The sequence below is a fragment of the Madurella fahalii genome (assembly GCF_045866475.1).
Source record: "Madurella fahalii IFM 68171 DNA, scaffold_1, whole genome shotgun sequence".
NCBI classification, from domain to species: Eukaryota; Fungi; Ascomycota; class Sordariomycetes; order Sordariales; genus Madurella; species Madurella fahalii.
In genome coordinates, this window is record NW_027263971.1 from 10,115,428 (window position 1) to 10,134,902 (window position 19,475).

Here is a 19,475-nt window from a genome sequence, read left to right on the forward strand (position 1 = left end):
GGGAGGGGACTGGCACGGCACTGAACCCGCCCGTGGATCTCCTCCAGCGGGAATGGCAGGGTGGTGTGGGGAGTGGGTTAGGTTACATTCGATTACTTCCCCCCGCCCCGGCGTCTTTCTAGAAGATGATTCATTTTGACTCAACAGCTCAATTGGGTAGCCCGAGCCCGCCAAGACCTTCTCTTGAGCCGGTGGCATCCTGGACACGGCCCCTCGGGTCGGAAGTCAGAATCCACAATATTGGGATCTGGAGTGCGACGCGCAAGTTCAGGGCCATCAGGGAGCTCTGGGTACCGTGATCGACGGAAATTGTCTATTTCCGGAATGAAATCACGACAGTTGCTTCTGACATTGTGCAAGATTTGTGAACTTATCTACTGAATGGGCTCGGAAGGAGGAAAGCACCAACGCGATTTTTAATACGAGGGAGAAAGTCCGAGAGCCCCCTAATTAGTAATGGATCATTGGACTTGAAACATGCGCAAAAGCCTAACGCCGATGTGAATCGGAGACGGGATCACCTGCAGTGATTCATACCGTCCATTAATGACGCCAGATTATCCTCAAGGCGTGGCTGGACAGGTTGATTCATACCCGATCACAGCTTGCGCCCTGCGGGGATTACAAAGGGCGTGCCCGTTATTTCCAGCGTTGCCGTTTGACCCTTGCTTGTTGACCCTGCAAGCGAGACATTGGTAGCGACATGGGCTCCGACATAAAAGCGCCAAATGCAGCGTCGGCTGGGATTTGATGGTGCTCTTTTTTTCTTTTCAAAAGACATTCTTTTGCTAGGTGCTCTGGTGCAGGTGTGAACGATCGAATCGTTCTCTAATATCCTGCGAGCATACATTGATTGTCATTGTTTTGTTCTTCAGGTTCTCTTCTGTCGTTATCTTCTCCCTTGTTTACAATGTGGGGTCCATCATCAGAAGAGACCTTCCGCCGCCAGGCGGCGGAAGTCTTCCCAGACTCGCTTCACCATCGGGATGAGACACAATCACCGGAAAGCCGAGAGCAAGGCGATCTAGGGGGCACGACCACAAACCCTCCTAGCCCCGAGGTTGACGGCATATGGGGCGAGCGGGACATTGGCGGGCCTGTCAGCCAGCGAATGGCTATGCGAGACTTTGAGGACTTGCAGCGAGAACTCACCAGACTGACGACCACCCGTTCCCTAGCCACCTCGCAGAAATCGGGCAGAAGCCGGGGGAGCTTTTTCCGCCGGGTGACGTCCCGTACAAGCGGCCGATCGAGGGGAGCCACAGCCCCTGAACCCCAAGCCAACGACGGCGAGACCGTCGCAACAGGCTCTTCTGATGATGACGGCTCGGACGAAGATGACTTCCGTCTGGAGCAGTTCATGCGCGACGGCCATCTCGAGAAGCGGACAGAGTCCGGGGAGTCGACGAAAAAGCTGGGCGTCGTGTTCAGGAACCTGACTGTCAAAGGCGCCACCAGCGGTGCGACTTTGGTTCGCACACTTCCAGAAGCCATTCTGGGGACCTTTGGTCCCGATTTGTACGGCATTCTCTGCAGGTTCTTCCCTGCGCTGCGTTTGAGCCGCCAAGGCCAGTTGCGCACGCTCATCAACGATTTCACTGGCGTTGTACGACACGGCGAGATGATGCTCGTGCTGGGAAGGCCTGGTAGCGGGTGCAGCACCTTCCTCAAGGTCATTGCCAACAACCGAGACAGTTACGCCTCAGTAGAAGGCAGTGTATCGTACAGCGGCATATCTGCGGACGAAGCCCGCAAGCACTATCGCGGCGAGGTCGTCTACAACCCCGAAGACGACCAGCATATGCCGACACTGACGGTGGGACAAACGCTCAGGTTCTCGCTTCTCAATAAGACTAGGAAGAACTTGAGAGGAGATGTTGCGACAATTATCGACGCGCTGTTGCGCATGTTTGCAATCAAGCATACTGCGAACACTCTCGTTGGCAATGCCTATGTTCGTGGTGTCTCGGGCGGTGAACGGAAGCGTGTCAGCATCGCCGAAACGTTGGCAACAAAGAGTACCATCGTCTGTTGGGACAACTCTACCCGCGGCCTTGACGCTTCCACGGCGCTCGATTACGCCAAATCGCTGCGAATCATGACCGACGTCTCAGATCGAACAACCATCACGACGTTGTATCAGGCTGGAGAGGGAATCTATGACCTGATGGATAAGGTCATGGTCATCGACGAGGGCCGCATGCTCTACCAGGGGCCGGCTAAGGAGGCCAGAAAGTATTTTGAGGACCTCGGATTTTATGCGCCGCCGCGGCAGACAACGGCAGACTTTCTCACATCCATCTGCGATCCCAATTCCCGGAAATTCCGCGAAGGTTACGAAAAGAGCTGTCCCAAGACGGCCGAGGAACTCGAGAAGGCTTTCCGCAGCAGCGCCGCGTATAAGAAGGTCCTAGCCGATGTCGAGGACTTTGAAAAGCACCTTGAGAAAACCGGTCACGCTGATGCGCAGACGTTCAAGGATTCGGTACAGCAGCAAAAGTCCCGGCGTGTGCTGTCGAACTCAAACTACACCGTCCCTTTCTGGAAGCAGGTCCTGATCTGCACCCGCCGCGAATTCTGGCTCATATGGGGCAACAAGACAGAGCTGTATACGAAGTACTTCACCATTATTAGCAACGGTCTCATTGTCGGCTCTCTTTTCTACGACAGTCCTGCCTCAACTGCCGGCGCTTTTTTGCGCGGCGGTGCCGGCTTTTTTGGCATAGTCTTCCTCGGCTGGCTCCAACTTGCCGAGCTTATGAAGGCCGTGTCAGGACGGGTTGTTGTCGCCCGTCACAAGGACTATGCTTTCTACAGACCCAGTGCCGTCAACCTGGCCCGGGCCCTCACGGACTTGCCCATCCTTGTCGCCCAAGTTATCATATTCGGTGTGCTAATGTATTTCATGACCGGGCTCGACCTTGATCCAGGAAAGTTTTTTATCTACCTTCTGTTCGTCTATACGACGACTTTCTGCATCACAGCTTTGTATCGCATGTTTGCTGCTCTCTCGCCATCTATCAACGACGCTGTTCGGTTCTCCGGCCTGGCGCTCAACATCTTGGTCATGTACACTGGATATGTCATCTCTAAGCCTATTTTGCTGTCGCAAAAGATCTGGTTTGGTTGGATCGCACACGTTAATCCAGTAAGTCACCTGGTGTGGTCCCCGTTCTTGTGCGGATGGTTGCTAACGTTTTGCAGCTCAGTTACGCCTTTGAGGCTGTCGTGTCGAATGAATTCCACGGCAGGATGATGGAGTGCGCGCCAACACAACTGGTGCCCCAGGGGCCTGGCATACTACCGACAAACCAGGGATGTGCAACTCCTGGAGCCCAGTCGGGAAGCGGGGGTGTCTTGGGAGACGACTATATCGGCCAGCAGTTCAACTACAGCCGTGCCAATCTCTGGCGCAACTTTGGCGTTCTCATTGCATTTTCCGTACTGTATCTCATTGTCACCGTCGTGGCGACTGAGGCCTTCTCTTTCGGCAGTTCGGGAGGCGGTGCCCTCGTCTTCAAGCGATCCAAGCGGACCGCGAAGCAAATTAAGAGTGAGGGGCTAGCCGATGAAGAGAAGGGAAACACGTCGGGAGACTCTTCAGCAACTTCAATGTCAAATGGTGACGGGGCCGCGCTCAAGGGTCTAACAAAAAGCGAAAGGATTTTTACCTGGGAAGACGTCTCATACACAGTTCCCACCCCGGCGGGCCCGAAGCGCCTGCTGGATAAAGTCAGTGGTTACGCAAAACCCGGAGTCATGGTTGCGCTCATGGGGGCAAGCGGAGCCGGCAAGACAACGCTCCTCAATACCTTGTCACAACGCCAGACAATTGGCGTGGTTAGCGGCAGTATGCTTGTCGACGGCAAGCCGCTCAGCGGTGACTTCCAGCGCAGTACCGGTTTCGTTGAACAGATGGACCTCCATGACGAAACGGCAACGATACGGGAGGCCATCGAGTTCTCGGCCCTGCTCCGCCAGAACCGGGACATTCCACGTCAAGAAAAGCTCGATTACGTTGACAAGGTTCTCGATCTACTCGAGTTGACCGAGATTCAAGATGCCATTATTAGCTCGCTGGGGGTAGAGCAAAAGAAGCGGCTCACCATCGGTGTCGAGTTAGCTGCGAGACCATCCCTGCTTCTCTTCCTCGACGAACCCACTAGCGGGCTAGACGCGCAGTCGGCGTTCTCCATCGTCAAATTCCTTCGCAAGCTTTGCGCGGCAGGACAGGCAATCATCTGTACCATCCATCAGCCGTCATCGGATCTCATCCAGGAATTCGATCAGATCCTAGCTCTAAACCCAGGTGGACGCGTCATCTACTCTGGCCCTGTTGGAGAGAACGGGAGTGCTGTGGTAAAGTACTTTGCCGACCGTGGCGTGCACTGCCCGCCCGGTAGGAATGTGGCCGAATTCCTCCTCGAGACCGCTATCAAAGGCGGGAGACGCCCTGATGGCAGGCGCATCAACTGGGCCGACGAGTGGCGTGAGTCGGCAGAGAACAAAGAGCTCCTTGCTGAGATACAGCGTCTCAAAGCAGAGCGCGGCAAGGCAGTCGAGCAGTCTCAAGCAACTTCTTCGTCAGAAGACCACGAGTTTGCCGCTCCGGTACCTCAGCAAATCATCCAGCTGACCAAGCGCATGTTCCTCCACCAATGGCGAGAGCCGTCATACCTATACGGCCGGCTGTTTACTGCTGTTCTCGTCGGCATCTTCAACGGCTTCACCTTTTGGAAACTGGGCGACACGGCAGCCGACATGCAGAACCGCATGTTCAGTTGCTTCCTGATTATTATGATTCCTGCTACCGTGCTTAACCAGGTGTTGCCCAAGTTCTACTTAAATCGGGCGCTGTGGGAGGCCCGAGAGCACCCGTCGCGGATTTACGGATGGGTTGCCTTCTGCACCGCTGAGGTGATCTCGGAGATTCCGGGCTCGCTTATTGCCGCTGTCCTGTACTGGTTGCTCTGGTACCTGCCTACGGGTCTCCCGTATGATGCGCCCGCAGCGGGATACGTCTTCCTCATGACGCTGTTGTTCTTCCTTTTCCAGTCTAGCTGGGGCCAGTGGATCTGCGCGTGGGCACCGGATTTCACAGTCATCAGCAATGTGTTGCCGTTATTCCTCGTCGTCTTTTCGCTCTTCAACGGCGTCGTCGTGCCCTACGATCAGATGAACGTGTTCTGGAAGTATTGGGTACGTTTATTCCCCGCAAATGTTGACAGTGATGCAGGCACACTGATATACACATCCTCAGGTCTATTGGCTCAATCCCAGCACGTATTGGGTCAGGGGCGTCCTTGCCGCGGCGCTCCCTGGCCAGACTGTGCGCTGTGCCGCCAACGAGGCCGCTTACTTCAACCCACTGTCTGGACAGACTTGTCTGCAATTTGCTGGTGACTTCGTACAACAGGCCCGCCGGGGGTACCTGATTAACCCGAACGACACAAGCAACTGCGGCTACTGCCCATACGAGAACGGGTCCGAGTACTTGGCGTCATTGAGTATCTCACCAGACCAAAAGTGGCGAAACTTTGGCATCTTTCTGGTTTTTTGCGTCACAAACTGGGCGTAAGTACCGACCTCTCCTAGGAGTATGCAAATACACCGGATAAGGCGTTATGCTGACCGAATCCCCTGCAGGCTGGTGTACTTTTTCATCTACACGGTGCGGGTCAAGCACATGACGTTTGGCTTGGGGCTGCTTTTCGGGTTTGTTGACAAGGCGATGAATGCTGTCAAGGGGTTGTTCACGAGGCAGAAGCCAGAAGATAATAAGCAGGGTACAAATTGATGTGATTGTCTATGGGTTGTGGGACTATTATTAGACACTACAAGCATAGAAGGAAGGGGTTCAAGCATAATAGACAAGGAAGAGGCTCGTATTGTTTTGTCTCCCCCTGGACATTCACTCAACCTGCTCCGCCCCGAACTTCAAGTCTCCCCACTTCAACTTTCAGCTGCAAGAGTTCCACATCCTTCCAATCCCCATTAGCTGAGATCTAGCCACTAGTATACTCAACAAAGCAAGGGCGGATGGTCTAGTGGTATGATTTCTGTTTCGCACCCAAGACTCATATCAGTCTCCTGCGACCTACAGAAGGTCCCGTGTTCGACTCACGGTTCGTCCATGCACTCCATACTACACAGTGAAATTTTTGGAGTTTAGAGGCGGCAGCGCAGTGATAGCTGTGTGAGTTGTGGTACGGCACTCTTCTTCTTCCTTGCTTTCTCCGCTTTTAAACCTAGGTGGCCCATCGGCAGGGTTCAAGTCTTTCCATAGGATTGAGCAATGTAACAGGGAGTAGCTCTGCAACCACCGTTAATTTTGTTACACAAGTTACAACTGCAGTTCTAAGTAAACCCGGGCAACCACAGATGGTAACTCCCATAAGCATCCTCGGATTACCGATAGAGGCGGCTGGTTTACGGTGCGCAACGCAATAGGCTATATCGCACTTGCACCATGACCGATCATTCCCTATTTAACCTGTCAGACGGGCCGCTTCCCCTCACGCGTCCGCTTCGGCACCTTCTTTCATCGCAACACCGCATACGCAGCATAGATCCAGACAAACACAGACCAGGAACCTCTATTCCCACACCTTGAAAAGATCGCTATGTCTTCAGATAACGGAAACAAACCCGTCCAAAGCCCCCTGGGCACACCCAACCGGTACACCACCACCCACGACCCTTCCACCGGGAAAGCCATCTTTCACCGCTCCCTCCCGGAGACGCTGACTCCCTATGGCGCGGTCGGCATGGTGGTCTTCGACAGCTACAAGACCTTTACTCACCCCTTCACCATGGCCGACGAGAGCGATATTGCCAAACTCCAATCCCACCCTCCTGCCGCGCCCAACACGGTATGGTTCCCGGCCGTGGGCGAGTCCCTCCTCCGGTACTGCGACTGGGCGCCGGGGGAGACGATCACCTTCCACCGGACCGAGACGCTCGACTTGGGCGTCTGCGTGGCTGGCTGCATGGAGCTGACGCTGGACTCGGGGGAGACGAGGGCCCTGAAGGTGGGGGATACCATCGTGCAGAGGGGGACGATGCATGCGTGGCGAAATCCTAGTGATACCGAGTGGTCGAGGGTGATCTTTTTCTTGCTTGGGGCGGAGCCTGTGCGAGTTGGAGGGAAAGAGATGGAGGAGGATTTGCCTTGGTCAGGCGAGAAGCAGCATGGGAAGCTGGATTGAAGTAGTACTTAGTAGTAGTACCGTGTTAAGGTAAGTACTGGAGCCGTGGGCTTCGGGGGTTTCCGGCTATCACCTGCAGGAAAAGAGGGCCGTTAAATAGGCAGTACTGCTATCAGGTTCCGCGCAATGTGATTGCCTCCATGAATGTCCTTTCGTTGAAACATGTGCAAACGTCAGATGGTCAGCATTTCACCTTGAGACTCTGGGTTTACGTGATGACTTCTGCGCAGCTAGATTGCTACGTACCAAGCAGGAGAAAGGACGGGAATGATCTGTCATTGTCTAGGTCTTATAGACGGGCGCTGTCAATCCCGAAATGCTGGTGACTTTACGGACGCTCAGGAAAGCAACACCATGACCTACTGAGGTTAGTAGAATGCCTAGTTGGGCATGGTTATGTTACCGGTATAGGTGCTATGCCAGCGCTAGGCAATACGGTAAGGGTATAGCAACATCATGACTAAGACTCTCTCCCCGGCTAGATACGCGCGTGTGTGATATTAACAGCTAAACGCAGCTCATTCCATCTGTAGGTCTCGGTTCTTTATAAGCTAGAAGTCTAAAGAGCGCAGTGACGGCGAGAGATACATACCCCTGTTCAGCCGGTTGTCTGTGATCAATGCGTAAGTCGCTGTGCGCCGGCTCTCTCGACTGGCTTCTCTCACCTCGTCCGGCCCGGCCTTCTGCAGAGGAACTAGACCGACTCGACGATTAGTAGCCTTATAAAGAAGGCCAGGTATCTCACCGGACGAGCCATGCTGGGAGGCTGCCACCTCAGACGGTGTCATGGTGCTTGCCTGGTAGTACCAGATCAAACCCACTCCATGCTACTGTGACTGTAGTTACGGCAATTTTAAACATTATGAACATTATCCGTGCCATTTTGACAGAACTATATGTAGGTTCTGATATGGACTACGCGAAATAATAGATGCGCCCACTCCGGTGATACTTGCAAAGTACCTTGATTAACAGGAGGAGCATGGAAGATTATTGCGGTTAGCTTGGTTATGATAAGTAATACGGAAGAACCTACTGGGACAAGAAATAATATTCCCTAGTAAGTACCGTTTGAGCGCTTTGGAAGGGAACTTGCCCACCAAGTATATATGAGGATTTGTGAGGGCGGGAGTTGGGGGGTTTAAAGCGGCATCTGGTTCGAATAGAATCGGTGTCCGCTTTTGGAGACCCGAGATATACTAGATAACATAGCACGCTGAGACGGATGTAAAGATTATGTAATGTTGAAGATAATTATACAGAGAGAGTCGTCGCGGGCGGCCACGGGGACATCCCAAGCGCTTAATTACTTATCTAGGATTAATGCCACCTATGTCAGAGGAGGCAATTCGTTTGTTGTTCTGCGCAATGCGCTGCTTTTGCACATCGGTTGGTAATATCTGTCATGGACGCTGGTGGATTGTCATGCAGCTAGATTCTCTCAAGTGGCGAATCAGTGGTGTATAAGTCTGAAAAGTGCCGAGATTAGACGCGACGCCTAGTCCGCCAGGACTTTCTTGGCCATGCCGGTAGTATAAATGAGTCCCAAAGGGTCTCTCGGATTTTATACTCTCAGGCTACTGTTCCCTAGATAGTTGACCGAGCTAAATCTTAAAACACGTCCGTTGCCGGGTCTCATCGATATCATGGGGGTCAGCAAACATGCGCACATTCCCGTCTTATGGCTATGCGGCGAAGCAGCCAGTCAGCCTCAGCATAAAGGTTCTCATTTGACTACAGATACAGTGGCGAAGAGCAATTTCCTGGGGCGCAGCCGTTGCCGCAAAGCCGCATCGGAAGGCGGGCCGTTGGGTCTTGCACGTTATGCACCGGTGCGGGCATTCGGTATCCGTTCCTGGAGCCATCCACATTACCGACAGTTATCACCATGAAGTTTATCGCCCAGTACGGGAATCATTGTTACTGAGTATCAGACCGCCGAGAACGCGATGCCGGAACAGAGCCGTGCGCTCTCCGTGGCAAGCGTTGAGTCTTAGAGCCTAATAGTACTTATTATGATCATCGGTCATTTCCAAAGGCAGAAAGCTATTACTTGATAGTCAACGATGCGGCTAGGCAGTTCTTGCCCGAGTGTTACCTACACGATTGTCTTGCCTAGGTTTCCTCAGAGTCTAGAACCATGAAGCATACCTAGTAGATAGTAATCCAACTTCACAATAATGCAACCGGCGTACGTCGTATTCACCTGCAGCACTAGGTATGTAGACGATTTTGCCTAAGTCAGCATATCAATGTTGATGCTCTGATTGCACTCTTGCGGTCGGGATGTGATTCACCCGCAGTTTCTATTCCCGTGAGCCTGTCATCTGAACGGATAGAGTTAGCGGTATATATAGTAGACCGAGCTTATTTCATAACGCCCCACTAGCAATGCTTTCTTCGTCTGATCAATGCGGCGAGACCGCACTACTGTAAAGAGGGTCGAGCGTTCGGCGAGATCGCATCTTGCAGAATGCAAGCCACAGGCGGGGACCGGCGGGGCGTCCCATAAAAACAGGCCTGTAGCCCGCCCCGCGGGCTGGATTGTGGGGTTGAGTGGCTCAGCTGGATGCTATTTCAGGTGGCATGCAAGGGGCAGTTTCAGCGATCTTGAGTTACATCCAACGGGTGAGCCTCACTTGCTTACTTCTTGGCGCGGGCAAACATTCGTCCCACGTTCCAAATGCTTGTTAGTGACACCGGTGGAACTAGAAACAACCCGAATGTGGGGTCCGTAGTGAAGTCAGACGTTAAAGATCCTGAGCTCCAGAAGCTATGTCTCTCAATCTGTCAGACAGGGGGTCAAGCAAGGGCCCAGTAAAGGCGCACTGCCATTCCTCACTCCAAACCAATCATCCGTGCCACATGGCAAGTTCAATGCGGAAGCGGAGCATAATGGGGATGACTTACAGATAGTGCCGTGGATCTGCAAACATTTTCCACGGGCGTTTTCCTAGTGGAGTGACCGAGCTTTTCCCCTGGAGGCAGTTCTTCCGGGTCAGCAGCCCTCGACAAATAATGTACGCTTCTAATTTTGCATCTCGGCTACGGAAAGACAAGGAGATGATGACCGGAGTCGGGTCGTTGTAAACGAAAGACGGTTGTGAGCCCTCGAGATGAGTCGTGCTGGCTGCTGGAGCAGGGCATCTTGAAGGGAGGCAAGAGATGTATAAAGAAAGGCATCTTCCTTCCGTTGGCTCTGCATTTTGAGTCATCACTCTCAACATCAACAGCTTCTACAGCATCCGCATCCGCCCTGATTTTCTTTGAGTGCTAGCTCCATCTGCTTGTCTGCAACATCCCAATACCTTAGCAGGGACGCCACACAACCGCCTAAAACCGCCTCTCGCATACCCCGAAAATACTGTCAAAATGAAGTTCCAGCTTGTCGCTGCTTCTGCTGCTCTCTTCGCGGCCTCAGCAGCCGCGCTCCCGGCCCCTCAGACCGACAACCACGGCCTCTTCCCTGACGTCGACGAGTGGGACGATGCCGCCGATGTTGAGATCCTCGCTGCCCGCAGCCGTGTAATCCCCAGCGCGGCAGCCAACTTCAACTTTACCGAAGACTTCACTTTCTCTCTCGACCACCTCTTCGCAGAGATCGAGTCGATCCCCGATGAGATCCTCGAGGAAGGTGATGAGGCACTGCACAAGTGGCTTGTTGAGCATGGCAACCGCGCAGGCGACACCAAGCTTAAGCGTGATGTCGACGGCGAGGACGTTGTCGAGGACGACAACGATGATATTGAGGAGATTTTCGAAGACGCTGACGAGTCCGATGACGCGTCTGTTGTCGAGCGTCGCGACGACGTTGGCGAGGACGTTGACGAGGACGTTGAGGAAGTTTATGAGGACGCCACCGAGTCCGATGGCGCAGCCATTGTCGAACGTGGTGAAGAGGACTTCGAGGATGTCGACGACGTTGAGGAGGTTTACGAGGACGCTGATGAGACCGATGGTGCGTCTATCGTCGAGCGCAGTGAGGAGGTCGTCGAGGATGTCAGCGAGGGTGACGAAAGCGAGTTCGAAGGCCTATCTATTCTCGAGCGCGGCGAGATTGCTGCACGCGCCTCCATCTGGAAGATCACGAAGTGCGTCGCCGCCATTGTCCAACTGCTCGCCACCACTGCCGTCCCCGCCGCCAAGCTCCTCCGCATCAAGAAATACATCAAGGCGCTCGGTGGTACTAAGGAGGCCGTCAAGCTCCTCCTGGGCGCAACTACCCGGGCCGAGAAGCTCAGGGTTGGTGGCGAGATCCTGGTCAACCTGTCCGCTGAACTGCTAGGCATTAGCACCGTCAAGACGCACTGCTTCTAAGGGATATGGTTCACGGATGGAAGTATTGCAAGATCTCACTGGTTTGGCAAGCCTGCAAGACGAGGTGGCGGGGACCGTGAAATCGGTCATATTCGTGTATATACTCCCTACTTCTCTCTTTCTCAGCTTTTGTTCATAGTTGGTTCTACAGCTCATTAGACACAATCTCTTACTCTCTTGTGGTCAAACGCATACTTTCGTCTGAGTTGGGAAATTGGTTGGTAGATAATGGATGGTGATGTGATGCGTATTCAAGTCTGATCAGGTACCCATGGGCTCAGTCGGGCGTATGAGCGATGAAGACAGGAACAAGCAAAATACCATGAAGACAGAACTTGTCTGCACACTTGCCGGATATATCATACGGAGCTGGAAGCCCTTCAATCTAAGAAGGGTTTTGATTGCTCCCGGAAGAAAGTCATGGTACAATATAGCGCCCTACCAGGCATTGCTGAACATGAGAGTAATACTGAGACGTTTCTATACAGATTGTACCGGCCATTCGTTGCCACAAAACGCAGAACCCCTGTAACATAGGAGTGAGTCTCTCCATTGTGCTACTCTCTCCAAGCGCCAGCAAGTGGGGGACTATAAAAAATGCGACAAATGGGTGATAAAAAAGAAAACACGGAGGGCGAGATGAGGAGCCGGCAGGAGCAAAATTCGATCCGCCCAGGGGTCGAACCTGGAGCCTCCTGATTACCAAATGCCCAGAGATCTCTTTGGGAGAACTAGCCGGGTCGTAGTCAGACGCGCTGCCATTACGCCAGCGGACCGAGGAAATGCTTGTTGGAGAAAAGATTGGAACAATGCCTTAAAAAAGGGTTGGTTTTTGCGGGGATTCACTATAAAATTTTGACCAAAGCGGGGATCACATTTGTTGGGTTGTCCAACTTATCCAATCAAGCGGTTCTTGTTAACCTTGGGTCACTCACCAGACCTAATCAATTCCCGACAAACGGCCCACAGGATGCGGGATGCGGGAAAACAGCAAAAGTTCCAGCATTGCCGTGGCGGTAGGTAATTCTAGGACTTCAGAGGCTAGGCACTAGTTTTGGAAAAAAAAAAAAAAAAAAAAAATCACACCATTGTCACGCATATGTGGATGGCTTGCTAGCACGGGATGCTGTCACGAGACAGTCAAGATTCTTCGTGGTTCAATTGGCTGGGCGGCACATGTTGGTGTCTCCTGAGTGACCCCCTGACTAAGCGAGAGCGCCGCCATCGGCAGAATCTCAAGTACTTATTAACAACACTGAGCGATGGTTTACAAATCAATTGCAATGATGAGTTGATCAAACATCATATCAAGAATCTGTTAACGACACACTGCACATAACATGAGCCATCAAACCCGCGGCCACCGTCGCGCATTGTCACCGACCCATACTACAGCGGTCACTAAATCTCCTTGGGCCCTGCCCGAAGATCTGACCAAAGGTGTCAGCTTTGGAGAAGACATTGACTTCATCTGTGGAGTGACAGCTACAGCCCTCACAGCTGACCAGCTTCTCAAGCTGAAGACTAGCAAGGACCACAAGATGGTGCATCTCGCCAAGGCTGGCCTCAGTGCCGCCGCAGCTGCCACAGCTTTCATTATGATGAGGAGAGAGCACCGCGAGCGACACCATCACAACAAGACAACTACATGAAGTGCTCTCCACCATAGCACCGACTACGATGCGGGAGCAAATACGTCAGCGACCGCTCCCGGCGCTCGTTCCAGAGCCACCGGTCTTGGGGAGGATGTAGGCGTTATGATGACTGGGCTGCAGCGCGGTCGCTCGAGCACCATGCGCATACACCCTTCCCTGATGACGACCATAGATACACAAGATTACCCGAATTGCTTCCCCTAGCCGGTTCATGGCGACAGCGCCCCTGACCGCTCTCCTCATCACCTCATTACTACTCTCGGGGAAGACCCGGATGGTTACTAGTAATTCAACCAACAGAAGCCCCATGGTTGAAGAACTGAAGTTACTACAAAGCTGACACAAGCCGCTCGTCGAAACCTCAACCGGAACGGCGTTGGGCATTTCCAACTTTACATGCGAAAAAAGAGCTCAACTCAGGTGTCAATTACCCCCGTTCTCAGCTTGCTACGATGATCGTGCTGGAATTTGGCACAGCAAATGCCACAGCAAATGCCAGAGCCACGTAGGCATTATCTCGCTATCACCTACTCAAGAGGAGGTCTTGTTGGGCGGTCATTGAAGGGTAATTACTACTGCAGGTGTTCTCCGCATTTCAATCCTAGACAAAACCTTACCAATAACGCCGTCTCTCGTATGCTCACATGAAATTGAAATAGGTGCTTTGGTTTGTGAAGTGTCAATAAAGGAGCGTGCATCTACTAAGTTCAATTATTGCGTCACCTTTGTCCCTAATTACTTAAGCAAATGTTGTTTCTTGATAAATAATTCGAGGCAAAGATTAAGGTAGCTATGTGCTTTATTACTGCTAGTTTTTACATGCAATGCTGAAGTTCACAAATGACGATCTAAAGGCCATGAAATCTTAGGGATTGAACTTTAGGCCTCTACAGGGCGCCAGTGTTCAAAGTTATATAAGGATTGATGACATGCACCAAAATGATATTGGTTTTCCGGAGAAAGAACGGTGCTATTCCGAGGCAGACAAGAAGACGAAACGTTACATCTCCTGAACCATTAGTTTGGAGTCGTAAAGAAGTCGGTATAATCGCCATCGCGCCGAAAGCACAGATTGTCAAGACAAATAGAATTGATGATGCTGGTCTCGCAAATTACTACTGGGTTTCAGCACCACGCTATGGATCATCTAAGGTATCTAATTCGGATACCTCATTAGCTGGGGCCACGCTGGGCAACAAGCCTCCGGCCAACAGTGGAACTTCTCCGACTGCTGAGCTCAGCACCCCGACAACCTCGCGATCCCATCTCACATGATCGTTCTATTGTGTTCATTGTCTTTTGCTCACGACGAATGCCGCAGGCCCGCCTTCCGTGGCCCAAGCTCAAGTTTCCGGTGCCTTCTCCCAAGTTTTCCTACTTCTGCCGCAGCCCAACATATCTTTCTCTTTCCTGATTCCATCCTTCACAAACCACGTGCCTCTCACGTGAATATTATCCAATTCTCCAACCCCAGCTTTGCCCACTCCTTTTCCGTCGCATCTATAACGAGATGGAGCAAGGCCGGGGAATTTTAGACCTCCCCAACGAGATCTTGGACAAGATCGTCGGGCAGTTCTGCCAGCATTGCGCTGGAGATGCCCTTAAACCCGTGGACTCGGTCGACCGCGCCGAGTTTCAGGGCACTCTGATCGCCCTCACCAAAGTCAACAGGCGGATGGGTCGGGTTGCCCGACGAATCCTCTTCCACGTGGTCTCGAGCGACCACAATTCTCTTCCCAAGCTCCTCCGCATCCTGATGGAGCAGCCGGCGTTCGCGCCGTATATACGCGTGGTTGATCTGGGTGGCCACGCTGGCGACCAGGACTGCGCCCTGCACTACCTCCCCGAGCAAGGTGCGGAGGAACTCGGGGCTTTGGTTAAGTCCGTCGGCCGATTCGAGGCCTTGCCGGCCATCGAGGAAGTTTACCGGCGTGGCTCGCTTTCGGCCAGGCCTCCGTTGGGAGAATTCGTAAGTCCTGTTCCTTCCTTTAATTGACATGTGTGGCATCGATGCATGGCTAACATGTTATTCACTTTCATATAGGACCGCGTCCCTGGCGCTCGATTCAACGTCTTTGTGCTTTTCAAACTGGCCAAGAACATCAATTCGGTCATTATCCGGAGCGAGTGGCCGCTCGCGGTGTTTGCCCAGTTTCCCACGCCGGCCGAGATCAAGGACAAACTCAAGATCAAGGTGGTCAATATCGAGTCAAAAACTAAGTTGAAGATCAACTTAGACCGCACGGTTCCGCTCAGTGGCATCCAAGAGCTGCACCTGACCAGCAACATCATCAATCTCTGGACGGCGAAGCACGTGGTAGACCTCAGCAAGGCGGCCGACCTTCTCGTGCGGCTTCCCAATCTCCGCCGCTTGAGCTCACAGGGGAGCACGGGCTCCTTCTGCACCGCAATCGTTGGCGACTCCGTCTTCAGCAATCTTACTGAGCTCGACCTGGCATCTTGTTCGCTCACTCTGCCGTCGCTCCGCGACATCCTCTCGTCCTGCTCTGCCAAACTGAAACGCTTCCGTTTCTCGTGCGAGTCTGAGTCGGACAATACCAATCACATTGGCACAGGCATCGCGGGAGCCGACATTATCCAGATCCTCGACATGGCTGAGCTCTCCGGGTCCCTCCATTCTCTTGAGGTAGACACCTCGGACAGCGAGACCTTCACCAACATTTGGGGTTGGCCGACCTTTGCACGTAACTTCCGCACAATCCCGTCGCTTGGGCACTTTGCCTCGCTTCGCCACCTCTGTATCAGCGCCGACAACATTTACTTCCCCGCTATGTCCCCGGGCATGCTGGTCCAGGACGACAACAGCGGCCCTCTGAGACTGGTTCAGTTCTTGCCAGCGGGCTTGGAGACCCTCGAGATTACGGGTATCACAGCCATTCATCTCCAAGATGTCGAGGCACTGGCACAAGCGTGCGAGAAGCGGGATCCCCTTCATGCTCTCAAACGGATTGTCTTCAGGGCAGACGGAGCATTGCATCTTGCAGACGTGGACGACGAACCTGAGCAGGTGATGGAAGGTCGGAAGTTCGAAAACATGGCGATGGCCGAATTGTTTGCTGCTGCCGGAGTCGAGTACGAGTTTGAGCAGCCCGAGTTCTTTACTACGTTTTACTCTGGTACCTGGGATTCCATTTGATAACCAGTATCCAATGGGATCGATGGAACTGAGAGGAGTATCGTGGAGATGCAACACTCAACAGTGCGGCTTCTCTTAGGCGGCAGATGGATTGGGAGGACGGCTCAACAAGTTCTCAGGTTGATATCCGGCGAAACGCTAAATCCATATCTCATTGATACGGAAAAAAATGCTTTAGCTACCTGCGTTGTCTTATCCTGGCTCCTTCTCGGCATTGCACTTGTGCTTGGAACCCTAAGGTGCCTGCTTCCCAACCTGGCGCCCGCTCTCATGAGGTTTTCTTTGATGCATCTATGCTGTGACCCATTCGCCCAAAACCAGTTGCGCCAATTATAGCGTGATATAGCAGAATGATTCTTAAATGGAACATAGATGGTACTAAATAAAGGTAATTACCTACGGATGTGCTGATCCGAGTGAATTCATTGCAGGATTTTGGGGAATCAATTTCGCAATGAGGGCCAGCCATTAAGACAGGACTTGGTACCCTTACCTCAGGCGAGCTACCTAGCTTTTACCAAGCATATCACGCAACTCGTTTCTCTTCATGCGGTCTTGTTGATTAGTTCCCCTACTTTCTCAACAGTTTTCTTAACTTCCGCATCGCTAACTCCAGCCATCAGATTAGCCTCCATAATTGACGGATGGCCCCATGTTCCACGGTAACGTTCACTGACACGCACAATACGGAACCGGTGCCGAGGCCATCACGGGCTCCGGTTCGTTTGGCCACTGTGCTCGCTGCATGGCTTCCGCAACACCATTGGCATGAGCAGCGTCAGGCATCGCCTGTGCGCTTCGGCCGTTGTCACAGCCAGCATTAGGGACCTGCGTGTCATCGAAATGGCAATCGCGGCTGCGGCCTGCGTCGCGCGGGATGGGTTCGACTCTCCGGCAAGACCGACTCGGACTTTCAGGTGGGGAACGGAGGCTGGGGTGCAGAACCACGGACTCGGGATGGCGATCTGCGGGCCGGCCCCGACATGCTTCTGGGGTCGCACAAGGGCCATCTTGTGTCTGAAATGCTCGCAAAAGCCAGATAAAACAGAGCCTGGCACCCAAGGTGAGTCAGACTCAAAGGTGCATGGATGCAGAGGCCATAGGACCGGCATGATATTTAATTTACGCATCATTCTCACATCAACGGGTATTACCACAGGACTGTCTCGCAACAAAATCCGGCTTCTGGACACCGACCATCGGACCATCGGACCATCGGCTTGAAGCAGGAACATGGGCTCAAACGCGCCACGGCCTGGACGCGCCGGCGTTGTCGGTGCAGGCATCGCTGGTCTTTCAGCTGCTATTGCTCTGCGCCGAGCGGGATGGGAAGTCGAGATGTTCGAAAAGTCGCATTTCAAAAACGAGATTGGAGCGGCCATCACCGTGACGCCCAACGCAACTATGGTCTTGGACCGCTGGGGATTCGACATGAAAAAAGCGGCGCCCGTGCCGAACCAAGTGGTCCGGCTCGCTCACGCCAGAGATCTGACGGTTTTTCAACGGGAGGAGTATACCGATATGGTCGACCTACTCGGGCATGGCACTTGGTCTTTCCATCGCGTCGACCTGCACCGAGGGTTGAAGGAGCTTGCTACGGCGCAGGACGAGCACGGCGAAATGGGGCCGCCTGTCGAAATTAGACTGGGCTGCGAAGCAACCGGCGTGGACTGCGACGACGGCACATTGCGGCTGGCTGGTGGCCAGGTCGTAGCCAAGGACCTCATTATCATTGCTGATGGCGCACATGTAAATAAGTCTCGTGACCCTGGTTCAAAACCATATGAAGCTGACAAGAGACACAGAGCCGCTTGATCTCTGACTTTACGGGTCACCCCTCAGGGCTGCACCGCACGGGTCGGTCCATCTACCGCTGGCTCGTTTCCATGGACGACGTGTTGGCCGATCCTACCCTGCGGGCACAGTTCACCAACGACCTTCCGGGGTTTATAGGATGGCGCGATCCGGACAAGAATATCCTGTGGGTAAGCTACACGTGCCGCGGAGGCAAAGTCCTGAACAACGCCGTGGTGCACACGACCAAAACGGGCGAAGGCGAGGAGGACGTGTGGCACACAGCTGCTTCGCAGGACCAGGTCCTGGCAACGCTGGAAAACTTTCACCCGTCGGTGAGGAAGATTGTCACCATGGCCAGCGAGGACGGCATCAAGGTTCATCATCTGTACAAGAAGCCGGTCCTCACAAGTTTTGTCCGGGGCCGCACTGCCGTGGTGGGCGATGCAGCACATGTCATGATGCCGACGCATGCGGCCGGGGGTGGCATTGCCATCGAGTCAGCGGCATCGTTGGAAGTCCTGTTCCGCCAAGTTGATGCCACGGACGACCAGGCGGTCAAGCAGCGTCTGCGAGCATTCGACAAATTGCGCATTCCTCGATGCAACCTTACCACGCTGGCATCTAACGCTGGCCCGGAATGGCTCCATGTGCCCGGCGTTGAGGAGGAGATACGCAGGTTCTACACCGGGCCGCTGCCACCGCCCGGCGCCCTGCCGTACAGCAAGCCCTTCAGAGAGGTCCTGTTCCACCATGACGAGTACCGCGCCGCGGAGCAGATGCTGGCCCGGACGCCGAGTTTGGGGGAGCAGCGGAGCATTGCAACCCAGCAGTCGTGAGAGGTTGGCGGGTAAGGTCGAAGAGGAAATGTGGCCAAGGTGGTGATATTACGGCTGCTCTCGGGGGTTCCAACCCCATTCATGCCATTCCCATTAACCCGATGGACGTATAGTGTGGGGTTGTTGGTAGCACGACTGCTACTGCGGGGATAACTGCCCTTCGCTCCCAAGCCAAGAAGGGAACCCTGAATTGGGGTAGTAGGGGTTCTTGGGGAGGGAACTCAATGGGTAGGCATTGGAGGGTTACTAGGTACTATGACGCGCCAGGTCATCTATCTTCCAGCCCATTCTCGGACATGGTGACCACGTCCAAGGCCCAATTGGGGACCTCGCCATCAAAGTTACCACTCGTTCTAGAATCTTTTCCCCACCTCTATGTTGCCTTTTGCGCCTAAGCGAGCCCTGCCGCCGCATCGCGTCGGCGCACCTAGGTGCACCTGTGGGCCTTGGTCTGCTTGGACCGGCGCCTGCGAAGATTGCCGTGCCCTTGGGGCTCCTTGCCGAG

The 19,475-nt window shown here is 53.5% G+C and overlaps 5 protein-coding genes and 2 non-coding genes across 7 annotated transcripts; 6 read left to right on the top strand and 1 right to left on the bottom strand.

The window, feature by feature from the left end:
• Positions 1–910: 910 nt before the first annotated feature.
• On the top strand, positions 911–5,797 carry SNQ2_1 (ATP-binding cassette transporter snq2; the record flags this gene model as incomplete). The annotated part of the gene is made up of 4 exons (XM_071058158.1): positions 911–3,148; positions 3,205–5,199; positions 5,261–5,574; positions 5,647–5,797. The coding sequence occupies 4 exons, from the start codon at positions 911–913 to the stop codon at positions 5,795–5,797; spliced, it is 4,698 nt and encodes a 1,565-aa protein (XP_070914259.1).
• A 236-nt stretch (positions 5,798–6,033) lies between these two features.
• On the top strand, positions 6,034–6,134 carry MFIFM68171_t19. The gene is made up of 2 exons: positions 6,034–6,069; positions 6,099–6,134. It is a non-coding gene; the product is annotated as a tRNA-Ala (tRNA).
• A 489-nt stretch (positions 6,135–6,623) lies between these two features.
• Positions 6,624–7,208, top strand: MFIFM68171_02737 (uncharacterized protein; the record flags this gene model as incomplete). Its single annotated transcript, XM_071058159.1, has 1 exon — positions 6,624–7,208. One exon carries the CDS (start codon positions 6,624–6,626, stop codon positions 7,206–7,208), a length of 585 nt encoding a protein of 194 aa, XP_070914260.1.
• Positions 7,209–10,580: 3,372 nt separating this feature from the next.
• MFIFM68171_02738 (uncharacterized protein) lies at positions 10,581–11,525 on the top strand (the record flags this gene model as incomplete). Its single annotated transcript, XM_071058160.1, has 1 exon — positions 10,581–11,525. The coding sequence occupies one exon, from the start codon at positions 10,581–10,583 to the stop codon at positions 11,523–11,525; it is 945 nt and encodes a 314-aa protein (XP_070914261.1).
• Positions 11,526–12,189: 664 nt separating this feature from the next.
• On the bottom strand, positions 12,190–12,301 carry MFIFM68171_t20. The gene is made up of 2 exons: positions 12,266–12,301; positions 12,190–12,225 (listed from the first exon to the last, which is right to left on the bottom strand). It is a non-coding gene; the product is annotated as a tRNA-Arg (tRNA).
• Positions 12,302–14,690: 2,389 nt separating this feature from the next.
• MFIFM68171_02739 (uncharacterized protein) lies at positions 14,691–16,337 on the top strand (the record flags this gene model as incomplete). The annotated part of the gene is made up of 2 exons (XM_071058161.1): positions 14,691–15,149; positions 15,225–16,337. 2 exons carry the CDS (start codon positions 14,691–14,693, stop codon positions 16,335–16,337), a joined length of 1,572 nt encoding a protein of 523 aa, XP_070914262.1.
• A 1,233-nt stretch (positions 16,338–17,570) lies between these two features.
• On the top strand, positions 17,571–18,970 carry MFIFM68171_02740 (Salicylate hydroxylase; the record flags this gene model as incomplete). Its single annotated transcript, XM_071058162.1, has 2 exons — positions 17,571–18,086; positions 18,143–18,970. The coding sequence occupies 2 exons, from the start codon at positions 17,571–17,573 to the stop codon at positions 18,968–18,970; spliced, it is 1,344 nt and encodes a 447-aa protein (XP_070914263.1).
• Between the last annotated feature and the right edge of the window lie 505 nt (positions 18,971–19,475).